Source organism: Tupaia chinensis, unplaced genomic scaffold (genome assembly GCF_000334495.1).
Source record: "Tupaia chinensis unplaced genomic scaffold, TupChi_1.0 Scaffold000367_1, whole genome shotgun sequence".
NCBI classification, from domain to species: Eukaryota; Metazoa; Chordata; class Mammalia; order Scandentia; family Tupaiidae; genus Tupaia; species Tupaia belangeri.
Window position 1 is genome coordinate 236,230 of NW_006159864.1, and position 15,542 is coordinate 251,771.

Sequence of the window (15,542 nt, forward strand, 5' to 3'; positions counted from 1 at the left end):
TACCAGAGACAGTGTGGGAGGAGAGTGGGAGATGGCAGAGGGTAAGAGATAGGGAATCAAAGATGGGGAAAAAGGCAAAATATACAGGAAACAAGAAATGGAAAATTATTTGTTGACAATAACATGTATGTTGATGTGCTTGATTGAGACAATATACAGTGTACTCTGGATGGAAATTCTCATTTTGTATGCTGTAATGATGTATAGTGAATGAATGTAAACAAATAAATTAAAAAAAGATTTATTTTAACAACAAAAAAACACTTATTCTAGAAAAGGGAAATAAACAAGGTGATAAATAAATTATATATTTTGTTAAGTTAGTGCTTAAGAAAAAAATGGGAAGAAATATGAAATATTGAAGATACTGAAAATTTATTTAAAGAGCCTAAAAGCACTGATACATAGGTAATTTTTTTTTTTTTTAATGATGGCCTAATGAGGTAGGAAAGTGATTAGGACACATCTGGTATTTTCCATGGTTAGAAAAATTATTCTTCAGATTAAAATGAATTATTCTGTTCATACTGAAGCAATTTAATGCTGGTTTGCAAACCAGAAACAAGTAGACATACTTTTTAAAAATATTTTCCCTATACTCCATCAATCTATCTATCATCATCCATCATTTAGCTACTTATGTATGAGGGGACATCAAAAAGTTCAAGGAAAAATAGAATTAAAGTACCAATGTGGGTTTATTTTGGTGCAAAAAATTTAAAATGGACAGTTTTTCATGATACACATTTTTCCATGAACTCTTTGAAGACTCCTCAAATATCTATCTTCCTATCTACCTACCTACCTTCTCACCTATGCATTTTGTTGAAGGCACAATTGCATTCAAGCAAATTACAAATGAAGTGAAAGCCGCCTAAGATAAATAAATATTAACTTAGGATAACACAAAAAACATAACGGTAGGAAATAATTTTGAATTGATTAGGAAAATATCATTATTTCAAAGTGCTCATTATTGGACTATAATTATTTGGACAGAGGGAATCATTGAAATTTTAGGTAGATAGACAAAAACAAGAAATACTACATTAGAAGAATATTAGTAAAACATCAGTATCCTATGAATGACGAAAGGAAAAGAGACCATATATTTTTTTCAGGAAGACTGAAGAGCCACAGCACCGCAGAGATCCCCTGACCATGATGGCAATGCGATCACCCAGGATGTCAGCTTCATCCATGTAGTGGGTGGTCAGTAAGATGGTGCGATTCTCTTTATACTGCTGGAGGAGATCCCAGGTGGCTCTCCTTGAGGCTGGGTCCATGCCAGACGTTGGCTCATCAAGTATCACCACCTAAAGACCAGAAGAACAATTCCACACCATTGTTAAATATTATGTGCTGGTGCCACTAGGGCTAGTGTATCACCAGTCATGGGGCTTACTCTGGTTTTGCCTTTTCAGTAACTTGTCCAACTAAACTAATAAAATAAGTTTAAGCAAAACTGAATTATGAATGCTGGAATAATTGCAAACCTGTGGTCATTTTCTGTAAATGAGGTCAATAATGTGACCATCTGATTTCTATTTAGAGGTTCCTTACAGAGTGTTACATCCCTATTGGAGCTCAGGTTTGTGTCAGCTGATTTTCTTTTTTTAAGACCAGCTGCAGTGTGCAGTGAGGATCTGTTTTTAGTGTGCTCTCCCACGCCCCCTTCTCTTACCTTAGAGCCTCCTATAAGTGCTATAATGATAGAGAGTTTGCGCTTCATTCCTCCACTTAGTGACACTGAAAATGCATCACGTTTGTCTAGCAGGTTAAAAGCAGACAGCATGCGGTCTGTTTCTGTGGGACACATATTTCCGGGTATTCCTTTTACCTAGAAAGAGGAACCAGAATGTACCTGGTGTTTCTGACTTTATTCTTAGAAACATTTTACATAAGCTCTTTCCTTTTTCTTTTCTCTCTCTCTCTCTCTCTCTCTCTTTTTTTTTTTTTTAAGAGGTTTTTGCTATAGGGCACATGTGCTTGCCAGAGAGACAGAAGCGAGAAATCACCCCCCAGGGGTATGGCCACTCCACAATCCCTTCTCCTCCATTCTCCTCTTGGGATCTTGGGCACGCATGCACACACGCCTGGTGTGAGTTTTTAGCCACCGGGTCTGGGACGTGAACTGCGGTGAACTGCGTGGGAGTCCAGCGACATAGCTGTTACGGGAACTGCTGGTCCCCATAGGCTCTTTTCTTACATAAGCTATGTAGTGCCTAATTCCCTTTGTCTCTCTTTATGTTTAAAAAATAATTCACCAAAAATAAACTTTTAAACTTTAGAAGAATAAAGATATTGGTATTTGGTAAACTGCCTGAAGTACTGAACAGAGTGGGGAAAAGGAAGATATCTTGGGCTCACCACACAATAGAAATAAAGGTGTTCTGATACTGTCAAGTAATTAAACAACAGGTCCTGCTGGGGACATAAGCCCAAGGATTTTCTGATCTCAGTCATCTCTTTTGAAATGTCATATCCATTAATATAGGCATTTCCACTAGTATAAGGATAGAGACCTAGAATCAAACAGAAGACATAACAGAAATTTTGCTTTGGTGTGGAAACAGGGTAAGAAATTTCTCATTAACATCTCACCTTTGAGATGAGAGCAACAGTTCTAATATCTAACAGAAGAAATTCTAGAAGTTGTTAAGATCATGAGATTAGAAATTCTTTTGTATTTTTAAAACTATATGTCCTAATTCTCAGTGGGTGGAAATCATTTTGGTAATAAAACACGAGTTTTATACTAGAACATTTCAGTACTGCCATCAGTCATTTGACCTCTATAAATTATGTTATAGGTCATGCACTGCCTTGGATTGTGGTAGACTCTTTCAAAACCTGAAAACTCACAAAATGACAAAGAAATAAATAGAAAAAAAAAAAAACCCTGATAGTCCATACAATAAACCTGATATCCTTGAAGACTTTAAATTCTAGTTGGTCAGATAACACGTAGTAAGCAACAATAATCTGAAAATACATAACATTTATCCACATCTGTGATACTGGTTGTTTAATGGGGAGAAAATATCACTTTCTACCCAATGACTCATTACTCATATTTAAAAACAGACTACCATATACTTTCTATGTGCTGTTATTGTTAAAGTAAAAACAGACTACCGTATACTTTCTATGTGCTGTTATTGTTAAATAGATTACTCCTCTATACATTGCAAGCCCAAGAACATGAGTGATATGCAACAGTATATGAAAAAATATATGGTGAAGAAACTACGGATGAGTTTCAAAACTTTTGCACAAAGTAAACTTGCACTTTAATTTCACTTTTCTGTAAGTGCTTCAAAATTCCTTCAAATGTATGTTCATACAATTGCCTTTTGAATTAAATAATAAACACACATTTATGCTATATATTGTAATTACATAATTAACTTTATTGGTGCTGGTGTGTGTGTTTCAAATTTTCATCTGGGTTTACTTGCTTTCAGCCTAAAAAACATCTTTGAGTATTTCTGTTAAGAAAGATGTGCTGGGACCAGCAGTTAGCATAATGGCTATGTTGCTGGACTCCCATGTAGTTGACCGCAGTTCACGTCCGGACCTGGTGACTTAAGCTCATGGCGTGCCCAAGATCCCAAGAGGAGAATGGAGGAGAAGGGATTGCGGTGTTGCCATCCCCCCTGGGGAATGATTTCTTGCTTTCTGTCTGTATCTCTCTTTTTGGCGAGCACACATGCCCTATAGCAAAAAACTCGAAAAAATAAAAAATAAAAAAATAAAAAGAAAGATCTGCTAGCAATGAATTCACTCAGATTTTCCTTATCTGGGAATGTCTTTATTTAATGTTCATATATGAAAGACAGATGTAAGAGTCTTGGTTGACAGGTTTTTTTTTTATCTAGTACTTTGAAAATGTCATTCTATTGATTTCTGGCCTTCGTTGTGTCTGGTAGAAAGTCAGAAATTAGTTTTATTGAGGCTCTGTTATATAAGACAAGTCCTTTTTCTCTTGTTGCCTTCAAGATTTTCTCTTTGATGTTGCTTTTCAAATTTTTCACTGTGATGTGAAAATACATTTATCCTATATGGAATTTGTTGAGCTGCTTGGTATGATAGATTAATATTTTCAGAAGCTTTGAGTTTTAAACCATTATTTCTTACATTTTTTATGTTTTCTTTCATTCTGGCACTCATATTACATGTATACTGCTTTACTTAAAGCTAGCCCATATTTCTCTTATGCTATTTACTTTTCCTCATTCTTTTTTATTATTCAGATTGCGTAATCTCAATCTATCTCAAGTTCACAGACTCTTTCTTCTGCCAATTCATAACTCTCGTTGAGTCCCTTTAGTGATTATTTCACTTTGGCTATTATACTTACTTCAGAATCCCCACTTGGTTCTTTTTTTGACCCCCTTTTTGCTGATATATTCCATCTAACAAAATATTGTCTTCATATCTTCATTTCTTTAATCAGATTCCTTTACTTTGAATATTTTTCTAATGGTTATTTTGATGTCTCATAAAATCTGACATGTGGTACCTATCTTTCATAGGAAATAATTGTTGCTAGATTTTTTTTTTCCACCCAGGGTATAAATCACACATTTTTATTTTTGTTTGCCTCAATTTTTGTTGAAATTGATGTTTTATGATGTATTTTATAGTAACCCATTGTTGTAACCTTTTGTATGGATTTCCCTTAACCCTCTTGAGGGATTGTTTTTACTGTCATGTTTTGCGACTTGACTAGAATATTTTTAGCAAATTCTATTTTATCTCCAGTGTGGTCTTTGGTGTAACTTCTTAGAGGGTATAACCTTTCACAAATGTACTTTGGGATAATGGTTTCCTTCTTTCCTTCCTTCCTTCATTTTTGTAGAGGTCTAGGGCCCATGTGCTTGCCAGAGAGAAAGAGACAGAGACAGTGAGAGGGAAAATGAGAAATCACCCCCAAGGGGGAATGGTCATGCTGCAATCCCTTCTCCTCCATTTTTCTCCCATGATCTTTGGGCATGCACGCACATGTGCTCAGCCTGAATTTTAAGCCATCAGGTTCAGGACTTGAATGGTGGTGGGCCATGTGGGATTCCAGCAATGTAAATGCTGAGCCCCCAGATGATGGCATTTTAAGCATGTTTCTCTTTCATCAGCTCTTTCTTTTTGTCTATTATGGTCTCTGCTTCATTTAGTATTACATCAGCAATTACATTGCACTATTTATGGGATAATCATTCTGTAATTTTCAATAATTACCTAGGGGGCATACATTTTTCAATGGCCTGGTTCAACTAAATTCTGCAAGGGTAGTTTTTAAAAAAAGTCTCTTGAGTTTTGTTCTGACCTCAGGAAGGCCCATCTTAGCTGTATCTTTCTCTAGTTTACAGAGAGAACTGGCTGACCTGTTATTTACCTTGTTAGTCTCGGTTAAAAAGAGAGATTTCTTTCAAGAGTATCTTTAGTCTTGAACTTCTTCATGCTTTCTTTACATAAGATCAGTTATTTTAGGGAGAATTTAGAACTCCTTTTTTTTTTTTTTTTTTTTTTTATTACCTCTCCTCTGTACAAAATCTCAGATTTTCACCCCTGCTTCTCTTTCTCCTCCCCTTCTGGTATTCCCAAAGGGGTAGTCAGTAGCCTCTGACTTTCTTGATTGGCCTCTCTTAATATGGACCATCAGTCTTAAGAGTAAGCTGACAAGTGAAACTGGGGGCCCAATATTCTCATCCAGCCCATCCTATGGGGAAGAGATTAATGGATAATGAAGTCCAATTTCCTGTATGTACTCACAAGAAATTTAACTTCTTCAACTTGGAATTGAGGAAATAAAAGTTTCTAGAAGCATGCTCCTTCCAGTGAGATGAGGTCACCTCTGATTTGGAAGTGAAGGGAAAAGGGGCCCTTTAGTTTTTGACCATACACACCTACAGTGGAGCTACCATCAAGCTGAGTTCCAAGGGCTGAAGAGAGAGAAAATGTAGCTCAGGTTGCATAGATTCTTACTGTTATTACCAAGTTTTTATAGATTCTTTGAATATATATTTTTTCTCTTTTTGTATGCCATTAAGACAAATTTCAGAGACTAAATTACCAGGATTTTTGTTGTTTTCACTGGTTTCATTTGTTTTACTGGGATGAGCCCAATGAATCAAAATGCTACTAGTTTTTGCTTATTCAGTAGTCCTCTAAAGAAATTTTTACACATAGGAATTTTTTTTAACTGTTTCTTATGTTTATCAAATTTATCATTTTTGGTGCTCTTCATTCCTTCTTATCAATCTGAGTTTCAGTCTAGAATCATTCTTTCTGCCTATAAAACTTGCATTACTTGGCTCTACTTCTTTCCAGGGGCAGCCCAGGTTATGGTATCTTTGGGCAATTAGGATGGTTGAAAATAATGTATGTTCTCCTGTTATTGGGTGGGGTTTTCTATAAATATTGACTAGATCTTGTTGGCTAATCCTCGTACTAAGATCTTCAATATCCTTACTAATTTTTCTATTGGTCTATCAATTGCTGCCAGAATGCCATTAAAATTTCCAATTATAATCACAAACATGTTTATTTCTCTTTTCAAGTCTGTCAGTTTTTGCTCTAAGTATTTTGAAACCCTGTTGTTTGATGCATACATATTAGGAAATGTTATGTCTTCTTGGTTGAGTAACCTTTTTATCATTATGTAATGTACTCTTAGCCCATCCAAATATGAGAAGGCTTCAAAAATAGTATGGAAGGGCCAGCAGGTGGCATGGTAATTGAGGTGCTCTCCCACATGGTCAACCATGATTTAAGACCCAGACCTGGTGGCAGCGTACTTTCTCACTCTCTCTCTCTCTGGTGAGCATACGTGCCCTTATAGAAAATTTAAAAATAGGGGCCAGCAGTTAGCATAATGGCTATGTCGCCGAACTCCCATGTAGTGGACCACAGTTCAAGTCCTGGACCCAGTGGCTTAAACTCGTGCCAGGCATGTGTGTGCATGTCCAAGATCCTGAGAGCAGAATGGAGGATAAGGGATTGCAGTGTGGCCACCCGCCCTGGGGAGTGATTTCTCACTTTCTCTCTCTCTGTTTCTCTCTGTCTTTCTGGTGAGCGTGTGCGCCTTATAGCAAATACTTTTAAAAAAAAAAAAAGAAAATTTAAAAATAAATAAAATTAATAATTAAAAATAATTTTCTTTAAAATAGCATGGAAAATTAAATAACAGTATGTTTATTTTGGTGCAAATAATTTTGAAACTCATGCGTGATCTTTTTCAATTATTTTATTTATTTTAACAAGAGAGGGAGGGCGGGAAAGAGAGCAAATTATTGATAGCCAATTTGGTAGTTTTCTTTCCTCGGAATACCTGTGGGGGGAAAAAAACCACAAACACTAACTTTATACATAAATCACAATCACTTTCAGAGAACAAGTATTACCACCTTGAAACTGAAAATCCCACAGTCTTCTTCAGTCAATGTTTTTATTCCTAATTTGAGAGCTGCCAATTGAATCTCTACATATGGATGTTCATCTCAATTTTTTATGTGCTTTTGCTTAAGACGAAAAAGCTGGAAAGATAGTTGTTTTCACTCTAGAAACAAGTAGAAGCTGAGTAATCTATAAATAATAACTTTTCTTGAACTCATCAAAGAGGCGAGGTTTCCAGGAAACCAACTAGTCTGAAACTTAAGAAAATATAGATACCTTCAGAGAGAGATAGTAAATACGTATTTGTTTACTAGGTACAGACATGGACACTACATAAGCTAGTGAGATTTTAGTTAAATTAAAGCATCTATTCCTTCCAACAAAACCCACTGATGGTGAATAAAGGCAAATATCTTCCATAACGAAAAGGAAAATGTTTATTTATACATACGTACACACATACCACAAACTATGGTACGTATTTTGTCACTAGGTGTCTTCATCTTATCTTCTCCCTAGACCTAAGTATCAGACTCGAGTAACTGCCTATCTGAAATTTCTACTGGAATCGACATTTAAACTGCCTAGGTCTAAAATGGAACTCTTAAATTCCCAAACCTTTACTTAAAAGCAACTATTATAATAAACTAACCAAACAAATCCTAGAATCTGTGATAGGCAGTTAGGTAGAAATGAGCAGGCAGCCCTAAGAAACTAGCAGAAAGCTATCAGCCATATCAATCACATCCTATCAGGAGTTAAAACCAGACCCTCCATGAAAATACTTTCTTTCCTTCTACCCTGCTTCTGGCACCTGGAAGACGAGGCAGAACTCGTTTTTTTCTTTAGTACCTAAGAAAAGCATATAGGGATGATTGTTAGTCTCCCTCTTATCATTCCCCATAAATACAAAAGGACCCAACAAGACATTTTGGTCAATATTCTGATTCCCACTGCGGCGATAAAACTAATTGGGCAATTCATCCAAATAAGGATGCTCATACATTCTAAATCCACACAGAGGATGCACAATTAGGTAATAAAATTCCTCACTATGAGGGAGATATGCAAACAGGAAAAACTTGTGAATTCAAAGAAGCGAGATACTATGACAGACCTTCCCGTGCTAAATATTAGTTATCAACTCTTAGAATAAATGTAACACCTAACCTCAGGCCCAGTGCAGTTGTCCTTTAGCAACTGCCCACCTGCATGCCTTTTAGCCCTGGAGGCGTACATTTTTTCTATTAAAAATCCTCACTTTCCTATTAAAACGTCCCTTTTCTTACTTCACAAGTGTTTGTGATTTTTCATTTTGCATCTCAGGAAGGGTCTCTAATCTTACAGATCTGGACCTAAAGAACCAATAATTTTACACAACACAGTTCAACACTCTCTCCTATAACAAATCCTCCCTCAGTGTTGCCAATATTCATAAATTGTTCTGCTAACCACCCATTTCCTCAGCCACAAAACCAAGACCACATTAATTCCCTCCTTCTCCCTCAGTAACACATACAACCTATGTACAAGTCTTTTAAGGTCTTATTCCAAACTATTTTGAAGTATACTATATATTCTTCTCTACATACCAGGTATTCACTATACTTCTACCTCCACTGTCACCAGTCTAATCCATGATACCGTCATACCTTACATGAGCTTTTATGAAAATCTAATTTGTCTTTTCTTCCATTCATACCCCTCAGAATAGCCAGAGTGGTTGTTTCAAAATATATATCAGATTATACATCTCTCCTTCAAAATGCCTGCAATGACAACTTTAATTTTCTTTTATGCATTCAATCACTGTACAATGACTTGATATTTTAAAAATATAGCCCATTTTATCATAGCCTACAAGATCATTGGCATGATTTACACTATAACTATTATCTTCCAACCCATTTCATGTAACTCTTTCTCTTTGCTTTGTTCATTCCAAGTTTTATTTTCTCCTTGGTCCATAATATATGAAACTTCTCATTTCAAGGCTTTAAATATTTTCCCATCTCTGAATTTATCGTCCTCAGTTTTGTTTGTTTTTTTAACTATCTGGCTAATTTTCATCTTTTTGTTCTTAGCTCCAAGGTCATGTTGCAGAATTCAGTTCCCAGGAAGCAGTTCTTGATTAGAAAATAGAAAGTTTAAGGCATGTTCTCAAGACCAGCACCTAGGGAAGGAAAGGTTGGAAAGATTGGGCAGAGGTGAGGATAAACTTCAGTGCAATTACTTCAACGGCTCCAGAGACCTTATGAGAAACTTACGGACCAGAGTGGCCCTACAGGGTTACTCAAGTTGAAGAATAGGGCCTTAATGCCCCCACATTGACCAGTCATTAGATTTAGGTTGCCAATTACACAAATGTAATTGTAGAGGGATGTTTGCTGCATCTCTCAATGACATAACATACTTCTCCATAACTCTCCAGTTTTCCAGTCCAGAGGGTATCTGGGCAGTGCAGACATCCAAGTGGATCATGCGAGTACCACATGTTTTCTACCCTGTTCTCACTATGTAATATCCATGTTCCCTACTTCCTGATGATCAGAGTCCATTGCCCTTTGTCAGGATTCCTTTTCTTGACTATTAGTCACTTGGCATGAGAGGCCCAAAGTGCTGGTAGGCAACCCATTTATAGATCAAAGGGACTCTTGATGTGTTTTTCTTTTAAGGATCATAATCTCTCGAAGGTCATGGTTAGGGTAACAGGAACACAAATTCCCCAGCTGGATCACTGGAAGTACTAGTAAGTAGGACCACTGCTGTTTCTACCTTTTGGTTTCAAAACATGTATCTCACCTGTCGAAGACACAGCACCATATAATGGTCATTGCTTTATTGTACATTCTGCATCCTGGAGTATGGCACCTCATTCTCTCAAGTTTTCTTTTTCAAGCACTTACCTCAAATATATCTTTAGCTGGCCTTTTCTCTCTTTTTTTTTTCTTCTTTGAATTGGCAGGTTCTGGATGTATGTGATAGACCAGTGCATACCATGGTTGATCTGTGTGCCTTCTTTTCTGCAGTGAGTCCCCTTGTTGATGTGACACTGTGGGACCTACTAATAGTATTATCTAAAGCCTGTTCACCAACACTCACATCAAGGTGCTTCCAGCTTCCAATCAATTCCCAGTCTCAAAACCACTCCATTATTAGCTTTTTTGTTGTGGCAGTATCTAAAATCTACTGGGTCAGTTCATGACCTAGTGGTCAAGGAAAATGGATCCCAAACAGCCAACTACAGTCCAGATCCTGACCTCATAGACTTGAAAAACACACTGGGATAGAGAAATGGAGAAGGGATTGTGGCATGAACATATCCCTCCAGGGGAGGAATTCTTTCCTTTCCCTCCATCGTTCTCTGGCAAATGCACCTGTCCACTGGAAATTGTTTTTAAAACATGTTTTAGTTGTCTCTTGCTGAATAGTAAATTATACAAAACTTAGTGGCTTAAAATAACACTAAATATATGCTCTTCTCAACTATACTTGATTAACTTTGGTTCAAGTTCTGTCAACTAAACAGCTCAACTGATTTTGTACTCAAAAAGTTGCCTGGGGTGGGGTATAGTCATCTGAAAGCTTGGTTGAAAATAAAGATCCACTTTCAAAGCATTGAATAGCTTGCTCATATGGCTGGCAAACGGGTGCTGACTGGAAGAGAGGTGCTATTTTATCCCACGTGGGCCTTCCACCACTTAGGTGACGGCTTGGGTATCCTGACTTCCCCCAGAGTAAGCTTCTGTGCCTTTTATGATCTAGCCTCAGAAGGCAGTCATGTCACTTCTGCAGTCATTGGTTAACCCTATTCAAACATATGAAAATCAGGACATATGGGTCACTCACTGGGTTTATCTTGGAGGGTGCCTACCAGATAGTGTGATGTAACTTTTCATTTCCCTAGTGGCCAGAAAGGAGTGTGGACTGTCTTCTGGGGTGGAGGCCACTACATCATCTTTAACAAAAAAGAAAAATGAATGCTACTTCCTAATAGGGAGAAGTGAGCAATTTTTGCAGACTGTTTAGGAGAAAATGAAACTCAAGATTTTTGAGTCCTAAATTCCCATCCTATGTCTCAGTGACATTCCTCCCAAACAAGGCCCAACCCTGGCATAGCAGACCTGTATAGATTAGTAATTTAACCTTCTCTAGAGCTCTCCTATTCTTATGACTAAGTCTGGGGCTTAGTTCTTAGCATTTTCTGCTCTTTGGCTGCTGGGGATAAGATTCTATATGCCTCCTAACAGGCTCACTAAATTTTACAATTTTATACTTAGCTATGATTGTTAACTACATATAGCCTTTTATTGCCTATACTTAGGGGTTTCAGCTTTCCCCAAAGCAGACATCCAATTCTGGTCCTTATCATTACTAATTCTCCTATATTTTTCAAATGTTTGATGCACATCACCAAATACTGCATTTTTTTCACTCTGATATACCATCCCAGTTCACCATCTAGGAACACTGAACTGACCAGAGTCTGTACCAGAGTCTACCTTTCATCTTATCATTTGCTTTCTAAGTCAACTCTGGTTGCCAATAATCACTAATTAGGTTCCTGGGGGAAATATACTCTAAGACTGAAGTTAGCAAACAAGAAGTTTACATTCTTCCCAAGAAGGGAACGATGCAGATTTGGGACAGAATAGTTGGGCTGTGGTACAGTAACAATAAAGTCAATCCCACAAGGAATTCTACAGCTTGAATGACTACCCAGAGCTGACCGGAGGTGGAGGAAAGTGCTAGGCCTTTGTATACCCATCTCAAGCAGTCTCTGGATCTAGCTTATCCCAGGAAAATGTGCTTTATTTTTGGGTATGGTGGCTCTGCTTAGCTGAAGTTGTTGTCAGAGAAGGTAGTCAGCATCTGCAATAGCCATGCTTTCAGAGAAGCTTGCCTGGGTAATAACCTACCTAAGATGTTTCTCTTCTCAATTATTCCTTAATTACTATAACATCACTCTGTTTATTTTCCTAATGCCATTTACTGTGGACTATTAATTATCTTGTTTACTCATTTGTCTAAATGCTAACCCACTTTTATTCACACCAGAATGTAAGTTCCCTAAGAGCATAAAACTTACCTCACTTAAAAAAAAATTTTTTTATTTAACATTCACTGAAGATCATTAAGCATACAATATGTGATTTCCCATCCAGAATACAATGTATAGTGGCTTAATCATACATGTTATTGTCAACACATAATTTTCCATTTCTTGTTTCATATGTATGTATGTGTGTGGGGATATATATATATATATATCTCCCATCTCCATTTCTCACCCTCTGTGCCATTTCCCACCCTCCTCTCACACTGTCTCTGGTATCTACAGCTGCTTTCCATTTCTCCCCCTCCAAATTTTATTGATTCACAAAATATCTTAGTTAATCTAACTATTTTCAATAGCAAGTTCAATTGATATGTACATATCTATGAATACATGCTTGACTTTAGGCACGAAACTCTGTGAGTAGAATGAAAATACTTTAAAGTAGCACCTAGGTGAGGCTATATAGCTTACTGTGGTCATTAAATAGGTATTTTTTAACACAGTTTTTAATTTCAAGAAAGGTAGTTTTAGCTTTCAAAAATAAAAATTAAAAAAAGAGAACTTTGCTTAGTACTTAAAGCCAGGAAACAGGTTAGGATTCTGTTCAAATAGTAGGTACATGAACCTGTCAACAAGTCAAGTAAAGACAAAAATCCTCAACTCTGGAAAACAGTACATAAAAGATCAGTGAAGTTTTAGTCAAAAGTCATTCAATTTTATTTCACCAGTTCAGTCTCCTGTGCTGTGGTTCAATCTTTCCATTTAAATCCTGGAAAATAACATTCTACTCTGAACTTGTCCCTACCATTAAGCTGGCCATTTTCTTAGTTGTTTTTGAACTCTTACTTCTGTGTGTCTAACTTTAGTTTTCCTGATATAGCACTCCCTTCAGAACTTCTTGGAGAGCTGGTCTGGTGTCGGTAAATTCTTCCAGGTTTTGTTTATCTGAGGATGTTCTTGTCTTCTCTTCCCATACGAAGGATAATCTTGCTTGGTATAGTATTCTTGAAGTTGTTTTTCACCCAACACTTTGAACATATTTTCCCATTCTTTCTTTACTCGCATTGTTTCTGATGAGAGGTCCACTGTTAGCCTGATGGGATATCCTTTGTAGGTAACTTGTCTTTTCTCTCGTGCCAGTCTGAGTATCTTGTCTTTGTCTGTCGTTTTGGTCAAACTGACGATAATGTGTCTTGGATAAGATCTTTTTGGGTTGATTCTATTTGGGGTCCTTTGTATTTCCTGGGTCTGGATTTTTGAATGCCTTGCTAGGCTTAGAAAGTTTTCTTCCAGGATTTCATGGAATAGATTATCAATGCTCTTATGAGTCTCTTCACCTTCTGGGATACTGATTATCTGACTGAATGTTTAATGGTATCTAGTATTTTTTGTATATTATTCTCACTTTTTTGGGCTATTCTCTCAAAATCCATGGTGAATTTTGCTAGTCCAGCGATTCTGTCTTCTTTATCTGAAATTCGATTTTCTGTATGATCTGCTTTCAATACTTTCAAGGGAGGATTTGACTTCCTGTATTACAGCTTTCATCTCTAACAGTTCCATTTGGTTCTTTTTATTTATTTTTTTTCTTTTTGAGAGGTTTTCACTATAGGGCACGTGTGCTCACCAGACAGACAGAGACAGAAAGCGAGAAATCACCCCGCAGAGGGGGATGGCCACGCCGCAATCCCTTCTCCTCCATTCTCCTCTCGGGATCTTGGGCATGCACGCACAGGCGCCTGGCGTGAGTTTTAAGCCACTGGGTCCGGGACGCGAACCGCGGTCGACTATGTGGGAGTCCAGCGACATAGCCATTACGCTAACTGCTGGTTCCCCTTCATTTGGTTCATTTTTATGGTGTGTATTTCCTTTTTAAGATCATACCAGAACTTCCTCACCTTCTGGAACTTGTCAGCTCTTTTCTCCTGTCTCTTCTGGAGTTCATTATCTCTCTTCTCTTGCATTCTGTTAGTTTTGTCACTTTTCTAAATTCTTTATCAGACATTTCCATGAGTTCTATTGAACTGTGGATAAAGAGAAGTTATTCTTTTCTCTTAGGGTAGAGGTATTTTCTTCATTTCTTATATTTCTTGTGACTCTGAGGTGATTTCTAGTCATCTGATGGGCCATGCATTTTTTCTTTCCTTTTTCTTTTTTAGAAGAGGTATTTGCTATAGGGTGTGTGCGCTCGCCAGAAAGACAGAGAGAAGGACAGAGAAATAGAAAGCAAGAAATCAACACCCAGGGAGGATAGCCATGCCATAATCCCTTCTCCTCTGTTCTCCTCTCAGGATCTTGGGCATGTATGTATGTGCACCTGGCATGAGTTTAAGCCACCAGGTCTGGGACTTGAACTACGATTGACTTGAACTATGGGAGTCCAGAGACATAGCCATTACGCCAACTGCTGGTCCCTAATTTTCTTTTTTTCCCCCTAATTTTTAGTATTAGGGGTTGGTTGAAGAAACTGTACCATATACTACAAAATTTAAAAAGTTGGAAGTAAACTTTTAGAAGAATATTAATATTGAGGTATTTCAGGGTACACGAGAAATGAAGATTTTCTACTGATAATTGTTTGGCTACCATTCACACTTAGACCTGTCTAGACACTCAGTGTATGGAGGCACTCAAAAATGAGATCTGGAGGAAGAATTCTCAGCAGAAACTTTGCCATTCTGATTTTCTCCTTTTGTGTGGCAGGTTCAGTGGAAACTCAGGAATATGTTGACCCTAATAGTATTCAGATAGTTTGGCTACCATTCACACCTAGACCTGTCTAGACACTCAGGGTTATCGTGGAGCAGTCAGTCTTCTTTTGCCCTTCTGCCTCTACACTTCAGAATGGGAGCTGGAGGGAGAATTCTCAGCAGAAAATCTTCATTTTTCTTATTCTCTAAAAGCACTAGTTCTCTCCCCCCCCCTTTTTTTTTTCTAAATCACTATTACTATGAACAAATAATTGGATAAATGAATAGGACACAGAAGTTCCTTGATTCTTCTGGGCATTCCAATGACCCTGGATATGCAAATCTTGGAGAGCTACGAGGAGAGGTGAAGTACTCTGCACACTAGTGGAAGTTTCAGG

At 37.4% G+C, this 15,542-nt stretch overlaps 1 protein-coding gene across 1 annotated transcript in view; it reads right to left on the reverse strand.

Annotated features, from left to right (window-relative positions):
- LOC102482526 (ATP-binding cassette sub-family A member 3-like) overlaps positions 1 to 15,542 on the reverse strand; it is a 95,299-nt gene that overhangs the window by 39,904 nt on the left and 39,853 nt on the right. The window contains exons 12-15 of the mRNA XM_006153297.1: positions 7,301 to 7,330; positions 2,371 to 2,559; positions 1,685 to 1,840; positions 1,106 to 1,316 (exon numbers count right to left, since the gene is read on the reverse strand). Coding sequence (XP_006153359.1) covers positions 1,106 to 1,316; positions 1,685 to 1,840; positions 2,371 to 2,559; positions 7,301 to 7,330 — 586 coding nt within the window. The remainder of the gene's footprint in view (positions 1 to 1,105; positions 1,317 to 1,684; positions 1,841 to 2,370; positions 2,560 to 7,300; positions 7,331 to 15,542) is intronic.